This window comes from Arachis hypogaea, chromosome 19 (assembly GCF_003086295.3).
Source record: "Arachis hypogaea cultivar Tifrunner chromosome 19, arahy.Tifrunner.gnm2.J5K5, whole genome shotgun sequence".
NCBI classification, from domain to species: domain Eukaryota; kingdom Viridiplantae; phylum Streptophyta; class Magnoliopsida; order Fabales; family Fabaceae; genus Arachis; species Arachis hypogaea.
In genome coordinates this window covers 103,533,712-103,553,881 of record NC_092054.1, presented here as the reverse complement: position 1 = coordinate 103,553,881, position 20,170 = coordinate 103,533,712, and the positions used below count along the sequence as shown (strand labels likewise).

The following is a 20,170-nucleotide window of genomic DNA, read 5'->3' as shown; positions in this document are numbered from 1 at the left end:
CTGGTACAGCTGTATAAAGGTGTAGGGATTCGTGCACCAATCACTCTTAGGATTTCCTTGCTTTCTAATAGTATTTTATTTTTCGTTTTATTTAAAGATGTCTTATGTATTCCACATCAAGCTTTAAAAGAAAAATCTATTAAAAAATAAGTAGTAAAATGCATAAGATCTTGAGTTATATTATGAGTTATTCTGATTAATTTGATGATGTGGCCTTATGTCTATTTTCTAAATGTATGATTTAACTGTGCATATTTGATATTGAAGTTGAGTATATTGGTTTCGGAGGAATAGGAATTTAGAGAAATATTATTGATTCTCTAAATTAAGAAAAAGATTGATTCTTGAAGTAAAAGAAACATTAAAAAGAAAAGAAATTAAAAAGAAAAATCAAAAGAAAAAGGTCCAAGGCTTTGAGCATCAATGGTTAGGAGGGTCAAAATTGATCTAAAAGCTCAAAAGAGTGGTTTTCCCTAACTATATGCTTGTGGTGTGAAAGTGTCAAGTAACCCTTGAGACTGAACACTTAAAGTTGTGACCCAATGCTGTTAAACAGTATGCCTAAGGCTCTGAGCACCACTGTCTGGGAATAAAAACAAAGTAAAAGTCGAATCCAAAGGGTTCCCCTAGTTAAGTGCTTGTGGTGTTTATGTATCAAGTTAAGCTTGAAGACAAAACACTTAGAGTCACGGCTAGGCTCAACGGTGCAAAGCACCAAAAGAAAAGAAAAGCTGTGTTCAAGAATCAACAAGAGCCTAAAGAAGAGAATCAATAATATGATCTAAGTTCTAGTTCTAAGGGACACCAATATTTTCGAGCTTCAAAGGATAGTGAGATGCGAAAACTGTTCAGAAATAAAGTGTCATTAGCTCCATGCAGTAATCAGACCTGAGCTTGACTGACAACTCTAATCTTGTGTATTTTCTCTTCCCTGATCCCATATTGTTTTTGGTTGCTTGAGGACAAGTAACAGTTTAAGTTTGGTGTTGTGATGCGTGAGCATCTTATACCCTTTTTCTAGTTGTTTTTATATTGTTTTCAGTTAGATTTTATTAAGTTTTATTATATTTTAGTGCAAAATTCATCTTTGGATGCTACTTTGTGTTTTTCTTGTGTTTTTATGGTTTTAGGTAAAATTCGGAGCAGTTTGGAGAAGCCTGGAGCAAGAAAGGAAAATGCTGTCAGCTCTCCCCTGGGCACTGAATGCCCAAACTGGCATTCAACGCCAGCAGGGGGCAAGTAGTCAGAGGCGCGTTTCCCTTCTGGTTGCTGTCCGTTTCACACAACTATTGGGCTTCCAAGTGGATTTGGCACTTCTTAGGCTTATCTTATTTTATCTTTGTAATTTTTATATTTAAAATAATATCTTTTAGGTTTAGCATTTATTATTTGGTTAGTATTTAAAGGAGAAGATCCATTAGGTTTATTAGATCTACTTCCTTCCGCACTTTTTCAGAATCTTGTTTTCTCTGTAAGTCATGAGCAACTAAACCTCCTGGTTAAGGTTAGAAGCTCTGTTTATTTCTATGGATTAATATTATTACTTTTCTATTTTAATATATGTTTGATTCAATTCTAAGGTGTGTTTTCATTCTTAATCTAATGAAACTGGGTGGAACGGAAGTTTGACCCTTTTTCTACATGTGTTCTCGTGAGACTCGGAAGAGGTATCGTGAACTATAGCTTGAGAATACACCTCCTAGATGGCTAATCCACAACCTGTTAGGGACATGGGAACATCTTCTCAGCCGAGATCTGGGGTGATTAGGGCCTTTGTGGTATAAACTAGTTTTCTAAACTTCACCCTCCAATTCGAATTGAATGACTATGGAAGTGGCATTTGATGAGGATCAAAGGAGATTAAATTGCTAAGGAATTAGAGTTTAATCACTTACAGTTTACCAAAGAATGAATCATTCATTGTTAAAATAGTTAGTAAGAAGTTTTAATCCGGAAATATAAACATATCTGAGACCTTAACTATTTTCTTATATTGATTTTACACCAACCTTTTATTGTGTTTCTTAATCACTTGTTTATGCGTTTTCAACACAACCATTTTTTACTTTTTGCCAAACTAAGTCCAGCAAGATAACTATTGCTTGCTCTGTCCGACAATCCTCGTGGGATCGACCCTCATTCACCTGAGGTATTATTTGGATGACCCGGTGCACTTGCCGATAAAGTTGTGCGAGTTCTAATTTCGCACACCAACAGAAGTTACATCCACTTAGATCTTTACAAAAACAATCAGGTACCTACTAGAAAAAACATGTTGAATAAGATTAAAAAAAAAAAGAAAAATGTATCAAAAGTGTCTCAAATGATGACGACATCCCATGTATACATTATCCTGAATTTTCTAGGTATTCTTTTTCTTCTGCGGTATGACCTTGAAAATTCCATGTCTTCAGCAATGGATGGCGAAGAAGGAAAAAAAAAAGAGATGGATAAGTTCCATAGTCGAATCCACATGTGTGTGTTTTGATGGTGGCACGTAATGGTCGGCGGTGAGACGCAGCGGGGCGGCGAGATTTTTCAATAACACAAATTAAGTGATTTTGCCGTAAAATACAACAGTACCAAACTCAATAAAGAATTATCCATATACATAGCAAAACAAACATCCTTTTGATGTGAACAGAAACATCTAAAAATTGGAGAGAAAAAAAGCTTTCCAATTCACCATCTTTCGATAACTAAATCAATTGTGATTAACATACAACATACAATCCAATTGAACATGTATAAGAAGAGTCAACTAATTACAACTATTCCCAATAAATTTAAAAACTATCCAAAGGAAAAACCAGCAGGTTCAGGACTCTGGGACGGAGGCGCTGCAGCAGTTAACGGCGGAAGAGAAAGGCGTCCAATGAACCTGGTTGGCAGGTGCTGCCGTTGGATGGTTTTGGATGATGCTGAAGTGAAATAGTGAAAGGGAGGGGGTAGCTAGGGTTAATTTGGTTCACCGGTAAATTGGGATGTTACTTCTTGCTAGTATGGTGAAATAGATTTCGGGGTCCAGCCCAATAGGAGCTGGCAGGAGTTGGCTGAACCCCCTCTTGGTTCCTAGTAGAATTGAAATGAAAAAGTAAGGCTCCCAAAGATGCATTTATGTATTATTTCAATCCGTTTTATATCAATATTTTAATATATATTTTATATAAAGAATTAATTTTGATAGTTAATTTTAGTGTACACCTAGTATAGTTGTTATAATTATAATTTATTAGTTAGTAGTAAATCTTTAAATGAAACTCTGATTCACGACAGATTAGTTCTTGATCTGTTAAGTTAAAAAATATTGTAAAAAATCAAAGAAAGAAAACATATAGTATATTTTTTATACCTGAAATTTGTCAAAAAATTTAAAAAATATCCTTAAATTTTATTTTGTTTTAATTTTATCTTAAAATTTTTCGATTTATATTAAATATATTCCTGACAATTAAATTGTCAAAAAATTTAGAACTAATCTAGTAAAAATTTTTTACAATTAGTAGCCACTATTGGCCATTAAACTATACTAATAATTTTTTTAACAAGTTTAGAATATTCAATATATTCAAAGATGCTGTTATAAGTTGCCAGCGTAAAACAGGTGGTATCTACTAAGTAAGTTTATAGTCAAAGAAAGTAAAAAATTACAAGAAGTTTATTAAGTATGCCTCAATGTTTAATCGCAGTGGGATTGTGGGAAAAAAAATTAAATTAAAGTTATGTTATATTGTTGTTGAAATATTTATGTAAATAAGTGATTTGGAGGCCAATTGATTGGCGGTTTCAAACTTGCAACTACTAATAGAACTTTGTGTCACATTTCTTGTATTGGAGGTTCTTATTATGAAATTATTAAATTAATTCTAAATTTATTGAAAAAATTAGTTTGTTAAGAATATCATATATTTGATGTGAACAAAAAATTTTGGAATAAAATTAAAATAAATAAAATTAGTGTTTTTATCTGTAATAACATTACGAAAATATAAATTTTTTGAAATTTCGTCAGCTTTTGTCTTGATATTTATAGATTATAGCAGAAAAGATTTATAGAACACAAACAATTTTTACAGAAAGATCATAGGAGACAAAAGTCTTCGTTGGCTAAGAAGATTAAGGTCTCCGCATGCAGATAAAAAAATAAAATAATAAGCTTTTTAGTTATTATTTTCATATTAAACAGTTTAATTTTTTACTAATAATTAATTTTAACATTTATTATCTAAAATTTGAAAGAATTCAATGTGTATACTTTTACATATGATTAGGTATTAAGTCAATTGTGTAAATAAAAATAATTAATTTTCAAATTTATTATTTAAAAATAATATTTTTCTCTCTATATATGAAAATATAATTAGATACTAGTATAAAAGATTTATATTAATATTTATAAAATTAACTCAAAATAATCTTTTTTTAAAATAATTGAATTTAGATTCTAATTATTAATTACAACATTAGTATTCTGTCCAAATTATATGTAAAATATTTGAAAAAGGAAAAGTAAAAATATATATGAGATAGATAAGTGGTAAAAGTTTAAAACTAAATAAAAAAATTTAAAAAGTATGCATATAATAATAATATATTCTTATGCAAATAATATTAAGGGATCATTTTTTATTATATTTAATTATAAATTTAATTAATTTTTTATAATTTATTTTATGAATTTATTTGAATTATATTATTTTATTAATTTTATTTTTTTGTAGATTAGAAATGTAAAAAGATATAGAAAATGAGATAGGAAAGAGAGGGAAAGATAAAGATGAGGAGAAATCGAGTTTATTAATTTTGAAGAGAATTTTTTTTTTAATTGTAAGGAAAGAATAACTCGTAATACATTTTCGTTTGTCAAATTAGTAATATAAAATATAAACTATAAGTTATGTATAGAGTGGGAAGGATAGAGAAAAATAGAAAAGGAGAGATAAGTAGATAATTAAGAGGATGGAAGAAGGGAGTTTATTAATTTTGTAAATAAATATTTGATCTCAATTTTAATAACACAATATCATGTGACACATTTTGATTATTAAATTAGTAATATAATATCATTATATTTTAATTTTAATTTTAATTGTAATTAGAGAACATCATATTATATATTTTGATTATCAAATTTATAATTAGTCGTTAATAATGATATATATATACATAAGAGATAAAATGGATGAAGAAATGAGAGATAAAAAAAGAGAGAGATGAGATGAAAACTCTTTAATTTTTAAAAAAATATATAACTTCAATTACAATAAGAAAATAATATGTAATATATTTTTATTATAAAATTAGTAATATATAATAAATAAAATTTAAAAATATTTAAAATTTTTTGACAAATTTCTAGTAAAAAATATTCTTCACCCTAATAACAAATAACCACATCACTTAGAACAAATAAATAAATAAATAACCACATCACAAAAGCCAATATTATGTCGTGATAGGTAAAAGCTATTTTTGCTGTTGATTCAGACTATGATATCATCATTTTCTTTTCATTAATTTTCACCAAACATAGGCAAATTCTTCTCTACTCTCTACCTTCTACGAGTGTCCCTATTAACATATGCTCTCAGTGATGGAGATTGAGTGAGAGCATCAGGAGCAATATTCTTGTTCTGCATTCTCCTTCTTGCTACGTAACCTCTGACCCAAGGAGTGACATCCTCATTGACCTTAATCATCACAAAGAAGATGATGCGGTACACGAGAATCATGCTGAAGATCACCCCTAGGTCGATCCACTTCGACCGGTTCACATTGATTTGGAAAACGTTCTCCAGGATGTATTCGCCCGGTATTTTGGGAAGGTCCGGCGATTGGTTGTCGAATAGCAAGCCCCTCAGATCATTTTGGTATTGTCCCTGAAAATAAGTTCATTGTTTTCTTCATCAAATTGAACCATAGAAGCAGCACAAATTCATTTAATTATGATCAACTAACAATGATTTGTACTAATGCTAGGTAGTTGTACCTGTAGTGACCAAAAATGGAAACTTATATATGACATTGGATAGCGCCAAAATGGCTTTGGGATATCATGTGGGAGCCGAAAGAAGCCAGAGACTAACATGAATATACCCTGATATTTAAAAAATTAAAGAAAACAGGAAGAAATATTATTAGTAACATTAACAATATGCCAAAACTTATAGTGTTATTACACACAACACTCAAATATTTATAAGTGAGGTAAAATAAAAGAGTATGAATAGGAGAACGCAGTGTAAATTAAGAGGAAAACTAAGATTACAAAACAATGAAATACGGTGTTGGAATTTTGTAATGAAAAGAAAAAAGAGCATTGTTTTGGATTTACGGAACGAGAAAATATAGAGAATCAACATTAGTCAACTTTAAAGTTTACATTTATAATTTAAATAAAGTAGATAATTTTAAAAAAGTTAGCTGATATTAGACCACAAAAAAATGGTTCCTTAATATTACCTGAATCCCTGCTCCAGTTATGATACCCATGAGGAAGTTGGGGACAACACTAGCAATGGCCATCATTAAGCTTTCTACCACCATAACGCTAGCAAAAAGGCACAAGACAAAGAACACATAATGTGAAAAGCCGGGATGCAGGCGAACCATGAAGTAACAAATGGTAGCCGAGAGAAAGGTGATTAGCATCAGGAATGGCATAGCGGATAACGTGTTGCTGATCACAAATGCTGTCACGCCATAGTGGCCATTAAGCCTCTCCCTTTGGAAAACCTGCAATTAAAAGCACACAGATAATAATCACTCACTCATATTAAGGCATTATGATATCATAGGGAAGAAATGGAATTAAATTGAATTAATTAATTACCTTCATGTCTTCAACAAACGACGGGAATCCACCAATTGACATGAAGGTTACAAAACCAAACACAAAAGATGCACATGAGCCCCTTGCCTGTGCCCCAAACAACATACAAAACGCATCAACCAAAAATAACAGATCAAAGAAAATGGAGCGTATGACTCACAAATACTAAATGACAATAACCATGCTAGGATACACAAAAAATCAATTACCAAATCAGTCATCTTTATAAAATATATTTTGAAAAATACAGGTTGAAAATAAGTTAAACAACACTTATATTATGATTTGTTTTTGATGTGCATATAACATTTTTGAAACGCAAATACCAGAATTGAGTCATAGCTTGTGCCGATGTTCAAATAAATGGTTCCAATGCAGATAGTGACCACAATGTAGATTACAAGCCTAAGCCAGTAGTAACCAAAATCTCTTGACATGTTAATCAACGAGCGCTTGGTTAAAGTGTATGACTGCCTGAAGAAACTAGCCTGACTTCCTCCGGCATCGAGCACGGTTCCCTTCTGAACCACATATTATGTATACTTAGAGAATGCAAAGTTTGATGAATTTCAACTACATATCTTGAATCACAGAAACTAGAACTTACAATTTTGGATATGTCGTCCACTTTCTGTATTGCAGCATAAGAATGCTGAGAAGTTCGGTAGTACTCATTGAGAGTTCTGATAGCTTCAGCAGTAGTTATCTTATCAAGGGGATCATCACTTGCCTCAAACTGATTGATCACATTTGTTAATGCATAAAATAAAAGTATGTACAAATAACACGTCTCATTTAAAGAAAATTATTATGATGAGTTTTATAATAAGAAAAATTAAAGGTAACACAAAAGGTTAGAGATCTGATAAGTGCCTCTAAATGAAATGGAGATTGGGAGCAGTTCAAAAATGCTATATCAATACTAAAAATTAATCATCAAATCAGTTGTTGTTTAACTTATCTTTCATATGTATATTGTATGTTAATATATATTTATAAAAAAAGCTAATTTCCTGACTGATTTTTTGTGTACACTTAATATAGATGATAAAAATTTTTACTCCAAAAATATACCTTTATGGATATATATATATATATATATATATATATATAAAGTACTTTGTTATTCTTAAAACTTTTTGATAAGAGACGAGAGATCAAAGTATTTATCATCCTGATTTTATTATTATACACATTTAACTAATTAAAAAAACATATTAAAAGGTACTTTCAGTATCTTTTAGTCTACCAATCATATGGTGTAAATAAAGTGAATGAATACCCTGAGTTTCATGGAGCCTTTAAGAGTGGCCTTGACTTTGTCAAAGTCAGAATTGATGCACCTAAGAAAGTGATCTGATGGGTTCCTCAAAGCAGGGCATGGAAATCCAGCTTGTGCAAAGAACTGTAGATATACTTATTTTATTATTATTATTATTAGCAAAACCTTATTAGAAAAAAAAAATTTTAAAAATACAAGAGTGGATACAGCGGCAGAGTTTAAGTTTATTGCCTCATATGCTGCAGAAGCGTGGCCAAAATAGACAGTTTTACCCCCAGAAAGCAAGTACAATTGATCAAATAGTTCGAAAACTTCACTGCTAGGTTGATGAATAGAAGCTATCACGGTTCTTCCATCCCTTGCCAAGGCACGTAATGTTTGAGTCACAAAGAAAGCTGATGCACTGCCACAAAACACAAAATTCCCATTTAGGAAGCATGGTTTGAACAATTGTACTTCATAATACATCAACTGGATCACGTAATGTTACCTACCTACAATATAAATACGAATCTGACACCTAATTAATCACTCACACTAAAGTAGGTAGAAACTATAAATGACTTATTTGACTGAAGACATTAAATTGTTTCTCCTTGAATTTGGAGGAATAGACCTTCCCTTACGAAAGGTATACTTACCATGTATTAAATCAGTATTCACTAGCTAATAAAATATTTCTAAACTGTCTATTTGATTAGACGGTGAAAATAAAGGTAAACTTTATCTATAAAATTCATATAATAAGCCAATTCTGTGTTAGTCTTTTATTTTGGTATTGAACCGACCAAACTTACTTTTTAAAACAAATGTCAAATTCTAAAACATTTATTAGTTTTTGTATCTTTTAAATCAAATATTGACTATTTAGTAATTTTTTTGACAAATTTAGAAACCCAATATTAAGCATGAAAACAAGCACAATTGGATCCCAACAAGAAGTAAAACTAAGGGTATGTGAACCTGTCAAGTCCACTTGTAGGTTCATCAAGGAAGAGCAATCTAGGCCTCATCAAGATCTCCAAGGCAATGCTAACCCTTCTCTTTTCTCCACCGCTTATCCCTCGCAAGTGCCAGTTCCCAATCACAGTGTCTGCACAATCCTGAAGCCCCATTGCCACTATGGTGCTCTCAACAAGTGCTTCCTTATCCGACGGCGACATCTTGTCCGGTAGCCGCAACTGAGCAGAGTATGAAATCGTCTCTCTCACTGTTAGTGTCCCAATCAAGTTGTCATCTTGTGTCACATAAGCCTGCATTTTAACCAAAATTATACCTTCATAACATTTCTTACCTCTTAGCAACAATATCCATACTTTTGGCTTCAAATGGATTTAATCGGTAATTTACATAGTCCTACTATTTGGATTGAATTTTCTAACTTATAAGAATTAAGACTTTAACAAATTACCTAAGGTTAATTCAATTTTCTTACACTATCTAGTTCAACTATACATTATCACATTACATCACTAAAAAGTTATATATATTTATGATTGGAACCTCTGTGTAATGATGCTTAATTAATTAATAATTTATAACAACATGAAAATATAAAAGACAGTATAGACTCATATCAAACTCAGAATCTTTGTTTGTGGTTCATGCCACTGTTTAGGGATTCAGGGAGACTTTCTTAAGAGAGTTTTAAATTTATTACGTTTTAACTTAAGAAAATCCAAAGCTATGAAATTAGTTTCTATCAAACCAGACATGTACTCATTACTTCCTCTGTTTCTCTATTTATCAATATGTCTAAATATAAGGAATAATAGTATCATATTTCAAATAACAAAAGAATGAAAAAAATTACTGCACAACTTTTATAAAAAAAAAAAACAAGGATATATTTGATTTGCATTTTTATTTCTATAATTTATAAAAGAATGAAAAAAAAAATTCCATTGTTTTTTCCTATTTCTTTACGAAATCTTCAACACATAAAGATAGAAAATGTAAACCAAACAAATCACTTGGTGCAAGAATACTGAAGCAAAACAGCATCTTTTAACTTAGGCTTCCCTATTCAACTAAAGAAATAATGAAACTACTTACAGCAGTGCCAAAAGAGAGATTGGCTTTGCGACCATTGAGAAGAACGGTCCCAGAGAGGAAGGCATTGGCGGCGAGGCGACCGGACAAGGCATCAAGAAGGGTAGATTTTCCGGAACCAGACGGCCCCATGAGAGCAGTGAAGGTCCCCGGCTCAGCGTAGCCAGTTAGACCTTCTAGAACATTCTGCGTCTCACCCGCCGTGCTGAGTGTGACAGTCACAGTTAAGTCCTTCCATGTCAGCCTGGCCGAGACGTCTCCAATGAGCTCTGTGTTTGTCTTTTCTCTCCAAAGAGTCTCACTCAGAGGGCTCAACCCTGGCCCCAAAGAACCCTTGTCACTTGATTCTATCTCCATAGCCGCATGCTTCATCATCCTAGCTACCTTGTATATATGTGTACTTCTAGTGTTCTGAAAGGGAAAAGGTTATGGATTGGCTGTGAAAAGACATGCAATGCAGTGATTTATAAATGGCAAATGAATGCGGAAATAGTACGACGGGGAATAATAATAAGTGAGAAAAAGTGTGAATGGTGAAACGGGGAATGTGTGATGCATGAGATTTGTCATGTTTTTGACTAAGGTAAAGGATTATTATTCAAGGGAACCTTCTATGACATGCAAAAGGAGCCTATAGACTTTAGCCCGTGGCATGAATTAATGAATCAGGAAGAAGAAAAGGAGTATATACAATATATAATATGAGAATCGAGATTCTCACTTTTATTTTGATAATGTTATTTTTTTTTTAAATTTATGCAAACGTATAAAGTAAAAAAGTCATGTATAGAGTAGCATTATAAAAAATAAGCGTAACAATATTATTATGCTGTAATAGTTGATTGCTATGCATTGATGAGGATGATGATGTAGTAGTAGTGGTAGTAGTAGTAGTAGTTATTGATAAGGTCAAACTAGTTAATACTCCCCCTAGCCTGTACAACTGATCAGCTCATTCTTTTTAAAAATCTCATTTAATTCCCTCCAATCTGATTTTGAATAGATCAAGATGATGATGACCTTTATTTTGTGAGTTGGTGGGTGAAATTTATGGCTTTCAGCTTCGTGTTGGTAGATTCATTTAATGATATGATCTATCCATTACCCCCTTAAGTTTATGATGGAATATGTACTAGAAATCTCTGATATGCGTAGTGAGATAGATCGAAGACTTGTGAGTCGAGGTGGTTGTCGAGTTGTCTGACTGGAACAACGGGGTCATATCTACAAAGACACTCCAACATCTAAGTCAAAATGGATCTAAAAGGTATATGTATGGATTAGGATCGTGAACATAGCTGAGAGGCCATTTGACTTCCTTTTGTATGACTGGATTGGAGCGCGGAGGGGGTCAGGCCCAGGTAATCAGGTCGGAGGTTGCTCCGACTTAGGTGGACTCGGAAATCGGGTCTGGAACAATTGCCCCCCGAACGAGAGAGTGAATGTGCTCGGTCTCATTGCTGAAGGAGCTTTTGGTCTCTGTTTGCGCGGCTTGGCGAGGAGTGCATCGTCCGGGTTCCTTGGTCGAGGTCAGGGATTCGGGAGGCACCTGGCCATTTCGTAGATGGGCAAGGAGTGCATCATCCGGATTTCTCAGTCGAAGTCGGGGGTACCGCCTGGCCGTTTCTTGGTTTGTCTGTTGTTTTTCTATAGGGGAGGTTTGTTCCCCTAGGCACCATGATAACATTTAATGTGAAGGGACTTTTTTTGGTTTCTTTTTCCAAATTTGCCCTTGCCTTTTCGTGTTTCTTTTTGAAATATTTTGGGTTTATTTTGTAACTGGTTTCTTTCTATTTCCCTCTATAACACCCTATCACCCTAAGCATTACCTCTAGCCGTAAAGCGAAGGTTAACAAAGTGTAATGAAAGTTCTAAAACTCATACGATAACATATATATGGAAGGAAATAATAATACTAGAAGCCCGATGAAAGGAATAAAGGATTGAAGACACATGGAATAGAGATACAAAGCGCGAAGCATTCACACACGATAACTAAAATGCATTAGCACAAAAATGACAAGGTAGAATATATATAAAAATAAACCTTGCAAATAGTTCTAGGATATGCAAGGTAATGAATAATAATAACAAGTTACACAAACACACACACACACACACACACACACACACACACACACACACACACATACACACACACACAAAAGGGAACTAACGCAACCCACGTAGTTTAGGCCGACTAGTTTAAACCTGATAAAATAGAGTTTCATAAAAAGATTACTTCCTATCTCTCAAAGTTTAAAGCATAGGCCTTTAAGGCAACAAAGTTATATATATACAAAGGTGAGAGAAACTACATAAAAATAAACAGAACATAAAAGATAGAAGCGATTCTCCGCTCCGCCACTATTTCGCAAACTCACCAAGGCGGGTTGCGACATGCATCTGAAAAATAAAAATATATGGTATGAGAATCGGAGATTCTCAGTATGGTAACAGTGCCCAATAGATAAGATATAAGGTTTCGGGTTGCCAAAGGCAATCCTAAAACTTCACATTGATACAAGTATTCAAGCTTAACGAATTATATAACTTAAAACCATATACAGGGTAATCTAACTTAAGGGATTTCTAACTAACACAAAAACTGCTATCCCACAGCCTTCGTCAGCCTAATCTCCATGCGATCCCATCGCAATCACCATTACCTATCGAGCTTCCTCAATCTCAGTAGAAAGCACAAATAATGCAAACAGGTAAAGCACAAGTAAAGTACATATATAGCAAGTAGAACAAATAGCAAGTAGGCATATGATTCATTTAGGATAATAGAAGTTAAGCAAAGCAAACAAACATATAGAAGATGCATATGATGAATGCCTGTCCTATTGGCTCGTGATATCACTTGTCAGTCCATAAATGCCAACCCGACACATCCTTTCGGATGTAGCCTTTCTGGCACGCTAGGGATATAGTGTCCTGTACACTATTGTGCACCCAAGGATATAGTGCTCTGCACACTGTAGACCCGTGGATGTAGTGCCCAGCACACTTGCATGCTTAACACAAGGATATAGTGCCTGGCACAATCTTGCGGCATAGAAGGTTATGCGAGAGGGATACTACGACAACCTTCATATTTCAATATAAGAGGGATTAACCACCGTTCTTACGCTGGCACCGCGACCTCGACAAGTGGGATTAACTACCATCACTACTAGAAATAGGGTTTTTTCGGACGAATTTTGAGACGAAATTGAAATAAATTTCGAACAAATTACAGACAAAATTTTTTTTTCAAACAAATTTGGGACGAATTTTTTTTGTCCCAAAAAGCCTTGTTGCTAAATTAAATTTTGTCCGAAATTTCGTCCGAAATTTTTTTCAGACGATTTTGTGACAAATTTCGAATAGGCATTTATCTGCTAGATTTCTAACTATTATGATGTATTTTAGACGAATTTCAGACAGATTAGCCAACATAAAAACAACGTATTTCAGACAAATTTCAAACATAAAAATATTAATTTTTAGACAAATTTCAAACAAAAAATATACTTTATTTCAGACAAATTTCTAACGAATTTAGTCAAATATAAAAAAAAATTTTCGAACAAATTTTAGACAAATCAAATATTTCTTTTCAATTAAATTTCAGACAAATTTAATTTAAAAAAATTTACGTATTTGAAACAAATTTCATACAAAATAAAAAATTATTTTCGCACAATTTTTCTACAAATTTAATATAATATTTCAAATAATTTTCATACAAAATAATTTGCTATTTAATAGATAAATATTTTAGAAAATAAATTGTATTCGATTTGCTTTCTATATTAAGACCATCATAATCATTTTTTTCATATTACATCATCCAAATTATAAACACATAATAAAATCATGAAAAAGTTAATTACCATAAAGGAGTTAAAAAAATATTTATTATTAAAATACTTTTGTCCATAAATGTAATCAAACTAAAATAAGAAAAAAAATACTTAAACTAAAACAAAGAAAGCCTTTAAAAAGGTCAAATATCATGAATAAAATAAAATATACTAACTAATTCACCTAAAATTCCTTAATCTAAATCAGAAGAAATATATACTCCAAATATCAATCGCTCATGTTATCATCACTAGAGCCTGTCCCAAGCTCATCTTCCGTAGGATCAGACAAGGTTGAAGGAAGTGAGAGATTCAACTTTTTATACAAAGCATGAATTGTCTTTTCAGTAGAACCAATTCTTTTCTGTTAAACTTTTAGTTGACGTCCTTGATCTTTTAACTTGTACTCAGCATCTTTCAACTTAACCTTTTGCTCTTCATTGATCATTTCTTGCTCCTTTGCTTTTACTTTCCACATGTGAAGTTCTTGCTCAATATTTAGATTGTCTTTGGATGCCTTTGAACAATTTCTGGAATTCAACTTTGAAGAGAGATCTAAACCAAAAGAACCTAAACCAAAGGCAGCTTTCTTTTTTTCCTTTGTCACAACTTCATTCCAAACAGTATAATCATCTGGTATATCTAGGCTTTCCTTAGATGCCTCAACATCTCCCTCATTATCCAAGGATAAAGCTACTTGAAAAAGTTCTGTCTTTCGCTTTTTGAATTCACCCTACAAAATCAATTAATGTTAATCGCAACTAAATATGTCATGAACAAATACTAACATATAGTGAAAATTAGCAGTTTAAAAAAATAAAAAGAAGAACAAATTAGCATCACATACAATGACTTTCTTAGATCTTTCATCAATCCAACTTTTGTCTTTTTTGGTGTGGCATTTAGTATAAACCTCTTCTAGAGAAGGTTTTACTCCCGTAGCTTTCTCCTATAATATAACAGTTTTAATCAATAGGAAAGAAAAAAGAATAAGAAAACATTGCACATAATAAGAACAAGAATAAAAAAAACTATTTTTATCTTACCATTCTGCGTGCATGTTCACCCATAGATATGGAACCACCAGTATGCATGGAACTTCCAGCATTTGATGCTCGATTCACAGTATTTGCTGCTGACCAGTTCTTAAATTTCGAATCTGTAGCAAAATAATGTAATAGTTCACGCCAAAGGGGTTCAGGAATATATTTTGGTACATGGTTAGGGTCTTTTGAATAATTGCTTCTCTCCTGATTCATCAACGATCTTAATCGAGCACTCCCTTTAATCTCAAAAATTTGACGAATTCTTGCATTGTGTTGAGGTTCCCACATACAATTTTTCTATAAAAAAAAAACAAACATATACATTGAATTACCCACTATGTATAATATCAAAATAACAAAAAAAATGATAATAAATACTTACCTTAAATTCAGTAAACCACAAATCTCGCATTTGCTCACTGGCATGTCCTCAGGAAGGGCAGAATTCTGAAAATTTGCTTTTAATGGCATTTGTTACATGACGAACAGCAGTACATGGATTAAACCTATAAGAAGTTCAAATAATGAGTAATTACACATGTATTCACAATAAAAACAATATAGAGAGAATGTTAAAACACAAAAGTGGTTGTTGTACTTACTCATTGCCAAAAGGCACTATTTTCAAGAGCCCTTCTTGAGTGACAGGTTCACCTTCTTGAGTAAGATATTCATCTTGATGATTTTCATCCGATGAGTGAGCATGATGTAAATTTCGTTCATTATTAGGAGCATTATCAAATGATTGAGGTTGGATAGGTGAACAGTATGGTGATTCAGTTGGTGATGGTGATGGTGATGGTGTATGGTCGGCATGGGAAGATAGTAAATTTCTCTTGAAGTTTTGTGGTGGCTGCGAAGAAGAGGGTGGTAATGTTGAAGGCTTTTTAGATACATGTGAAGGAACTGGAGCTCGTGATTTTGTAGGCTTAGGGTGTGAAAGCTTAGTTTTGTGTGCACTAATCACCTTTTTATTACCAGACTTTTGTACTTTAATTGACAAGTGTTTTTTATTTTTTTTAGAACCTGACATCTAAAACAACAAATATTTATAAGATTAGTAAGACATTGCAGTTAAATTTTAGTAACATGTACATCATCAAAAGAATTAAAAAAATAACAATGTAAAATAATATTTAACTGCCAAAATAATCAATTATGAGGTAAGATAAAGTGCTAGTATGCTTTAGTACTAAACTACTAATATATATGTACATATGAGCATTTTAAGAAGTTCATAGCAAGGATAATACTATATGTGTGAAAGGGGCAGATTATGTGAAAGGTGAAAACAGAAAATACTAGTAATTACATTATAGTTAGTAGGAGATCCTACACAAACCTGAACACGTGCTGGAACATCACTACTGTTATCCATGGCTACAGTGGATGATTCTATTCAATCTACAAGAAGAAAAATTTATACTTATGAAGAAGCCTTATATAATCTGTTTATAATATCTACTATCTACTGTATAATAATGAGTCATCACCACATGTAATATTTGTAAATTGAATTCTTTAACAGTCCTGGGACCATGTGCAACTCATATAACTCTCATCACCCCAGAAAATAAAAAAGAAGAAATAGCATGTCTTTTGAGAAAAAAAAAACGTTGAGAATGCTAAAAAAAAGGGGGTCATAAATTGATAATAATTATAAACGTTTTGATTGGACTATATACTAAGTATTTCTTAATCAATAATAGCTGAAGGCACGAAACCTATATATATAAAATAAGAGTAATTAATTAGTATATAGAGAATTGGTAGCATCTGCATATTATCAGTGGAATCTAAGCGCCATAATGGTAATATACACATATATGAAAAATATGCATTTTTCCTTTAAGATAATAACAATCAATAAGAATAAACAAAATTTATGTTGGCATACATATACATATACACATATATTATATGCAGAAAAGGGGGCAGACCAAGCTAAGTTACCAGCAATTCCATATAGTGCCATTTAATTAGAAAGTAGAAAATCAAATTTCAGTTGTGTTTGGCGTGCAACAGAGTGAAAGCAAAGCAGATTAACTAATGAAGGAAAAGCTTACTCTACAACTCACTGCGTGCAAGGTTCCCCCAAGAAGCATATGGAAGTGGGAGAAATATGATTCTGCATTCTAACTAGTACAAAATATCATCAAATCACATTCATAGCACATCTGAACCTCGGTGGCTTCAAGTTACAATATCAAACTAAATTATATATAAATTAATTATGACCTATTTATAAGTTTTTTAGTTTTCTACCATTATGGATACTAGACTAGTAATTACAACTTGTTTTCAAAATAAAAGAAATTAAATCTCTGGTTCAGCCACCAACCTACTTGACATTCTAAATTCAATAAAGTATTGAGTATTGATTATTGTAACTCAAATTAGGAATACGAAAATGATATACAGTTAGAATGCTAACAATTTAAAATAATATATCATACCATCATATCTATTTTTAGAGGAATTTGATCACACACAAACACTTCATCATCATTCACACTCTTTCATTTACTTAAACAATACCATTACCACACACAAATACTGCATTGTCATTATATATCAAAACAATCTACATGAGGTAGGCTAAAAAATATATCCTTATATATCAAAACTATAGCAAATCTCATAAAACATCATGGAAACTATGTTTGAAAACCAGACCACAGGCACCACTTCTACAATTTCTATTAATTATTTATTATTTTTTACCTATAAACACTTCTACAAGTAAAAAACACACTAAATCATAAAACAACAACAAATTAAAGAATCAGATTCCAAAATGAAAGAACATATAATAATATCTTATTGTTTGAAACAAGATAAATGGTATGAATATCAGTTTCCTATACTCCACGAACATGCATATTCTCAAAACTGCCAAAAATTTCTGTTCTATTTATATGCCTTTTGGCTTACTCAAAATAAAATCACATCCTGGGTACTATCAATTCCACCCCCATGACTGGAAAGGTAAATTTTTTTCTATTCTATTCACATACACAAATGTATATCAAGACCTGATCGATCATATTTCTCAAGCATAATTTTATAGATTTTAATTTTAGTCCATGTTTTTATATTTGCAGTATTGTTGCATGATTTTGAGAATCAATGTTGACTGCAATGCTTGCTGCCGATAATTAAGGAGAATTATTCTAAGGATTAAAGGTAAAAGGATTGTACTAATTAAAGGGAAAATTGACATTAACAACAGGAAAAACATGCATAAATAAAGGAAAAATAAAACCCTAATTCAAGCTGTGGGATGCACAAAAATTAGCAATGAAGACAGGAAATTAACAATAAACAATGAAGAAAGGAAATTAACAATGAAGGAAGGAAATTTTTGATAAACAAAGTTGAGTAACAATCACTACTCACAAAAATTAGAACCTGGCAGTGGCAGAGCACGCAAAGAGAGAAGAAGAAAACAAGGGCAATCCAGCAAAGCTAGAGGGTGGAGGTCGCCTCAAGTGCCGTGTATGAGGCTGGCGGGGATTCGGCTTCTGAGACCGGCGGAGGCGCCCACATGCAGGAGGCAGAGCAGTTGTTTGCGATTGAAAGCTGTTACCTGAAGCGCGAGTCACGATGGTGGAGGTGGTCTGAGGTGCGGGATTTGAGGCTGGAATGGTGGATGTCTTAGACCAGAGGTTCAAAGGTCTGAGAGTGTGAGGGTTGTAGCGTCGAGCGCGAAGCACCAGCGGCGACCACAGACGGGAGGCGGGAGGCAGAGCACGCAGAAGGAGCGCGAAGCACGAGCGGCGGAGCACGGAGTAGGAGGGAGGAGATCAAGAACGTAACTGACCTTGAAGCAAAAATTGAGGGTTCTGATAAAGAAAATTGGATTTTTGACAAGGTAACTTAGATGTGATACATGGTAGAAGGCACTCAAAAACTAAAATTCCTGAAACTAAAAGGCGGTTCTAAGTAAAGTTTTAATTTTTTGGCGCAAAGTAAATTAGTGACTTTGAATAACTATATATAACAAATTTTAAAATTAAAATTGTATCTAATTTTCACTAACAAATTAAACATGAATAAGATTACGACGAAAAAATATTCAATAAGTTATGAAATATTGTTATCTAAAAGATAGATATTTAAAAAAATTATATTTAATATTAATTTTAAAATGTTTAAATTAAATTATATTTTTAATTTTTGTTATATAATAATCTTTAAAGATAAATATTTAATAAAATTAAAATTTAAAATTAAATATTCCTTTTACAGTAATAGATAAGATAGATAAGATAAGATAACTGCTTCGAATTATATAAAGGAAAGCCAGAGATTCTTCAGTTATGTTCTTCATTCCACACACATATACTTCATAAATTCATTCTTACTTGAGCATCAGAATGTCCTTGCCAAGTACTCACCCCGTCGTTCCAGTCAGACAATTCAACAACTGTTTCGACTCACAAGTCCCTAATCCATCTTACAACCCGTACCAGAGACTTTTAAATAAGTAATTTTTTTCTAATTTCTTTATAGTGTTTATATAATTCTTGTATGCGTGACAAAATTTATTTTTTCATGTTTTTTAAAATATTAATGGATAGAACACTTTTTAAATTTTAATAAAAAAATTGAAAAAAAAACTTTTAAGTGGTCAACATTTTTTTAATGTTTTAATCTTATATTTATAAAATAATACTATTTACTATCTAATTTTTGTATTTTCTATATTAAACAGAAATTTTAATTCCCTAACATTCTCCATTAAATTAATGTCAAATATAAATCTGTGTCTAAACAAAACTTTATCCCGATGATGAATTGATTCATATATACATAATGTATTAGTTATATTATTTTCTTCTTCTAAGCATCACTTTATAGGTGCTTTATATTTGTATTTAAAAATCTATATGTAATAAACATTATTTCAAAAAGCTTAATGATTAATTTAACCAGTAAATTTTTAGATTAAATTTAAAGGTTCATGGAAAATCTCTACTTATTAAAACAATTTAATTATATGCATCTCGATGTTACGGTGATGCTAGTTATATTATTGTCATACAAAAAATTTTACTAACATATTACTAAGATATATATTTTGCAAACAAAAGGAAACATATAT

General features: G+C 32.0%; 1 protein-coding gene across 3 annotated transcripts; it reads right to left on the bottom strand.

Annotated features, from left to right (window-relative positions):
• Positions 1–5,258: 5,258 nt before the first annotated feature.
• Positions 5,259–10,833, bottom strand: LOC112779342 (ABC transporter G family member 11). Of its 3 annotated transcripts, XM_025823585.3 has the most exons (10): positions 10,170–10,833; positions 9,078–9,367; positions 8,346–8,517; positions 8,115–8,237; positions 7,440–7,568; positions 7,159–7,353; positions 6,833–6,919; positions 6,463–6,735; positions 5,990–6,097; positions 5,259–5,879 (listed from the first exon to the last, which is right to left on the bottom strand). In XM_025823585.3, the coding sequence occupies exons 1-10, from the start codon at positions 10,539–10,541 to the stop codon at positions 5,553–5,555; spliced, it is 2,076 nt and encodes a 691-aa protein (XP_025679370.1). In that variant the 5' UTR covers positions 10,542–10,833; the 3' UTR covers positions 5,259–5,552. The 3 variants fall into 3 exon arrangements, with proteins under 3 accessions (XP_025679370.1, XP_072084098.1, XP_025679372.1); XM_072227997.1 differs by lacking the exon at positions 7,159–7,353; XM_025823587.3 differs by lacking the exons at positions 7,159–7,353; positions 7,440–7,568 and having other exon boundaries at positions 10,170–10,686.
• Positions 10,834–20,170: the final 9,337 nt, after the last annotated feature.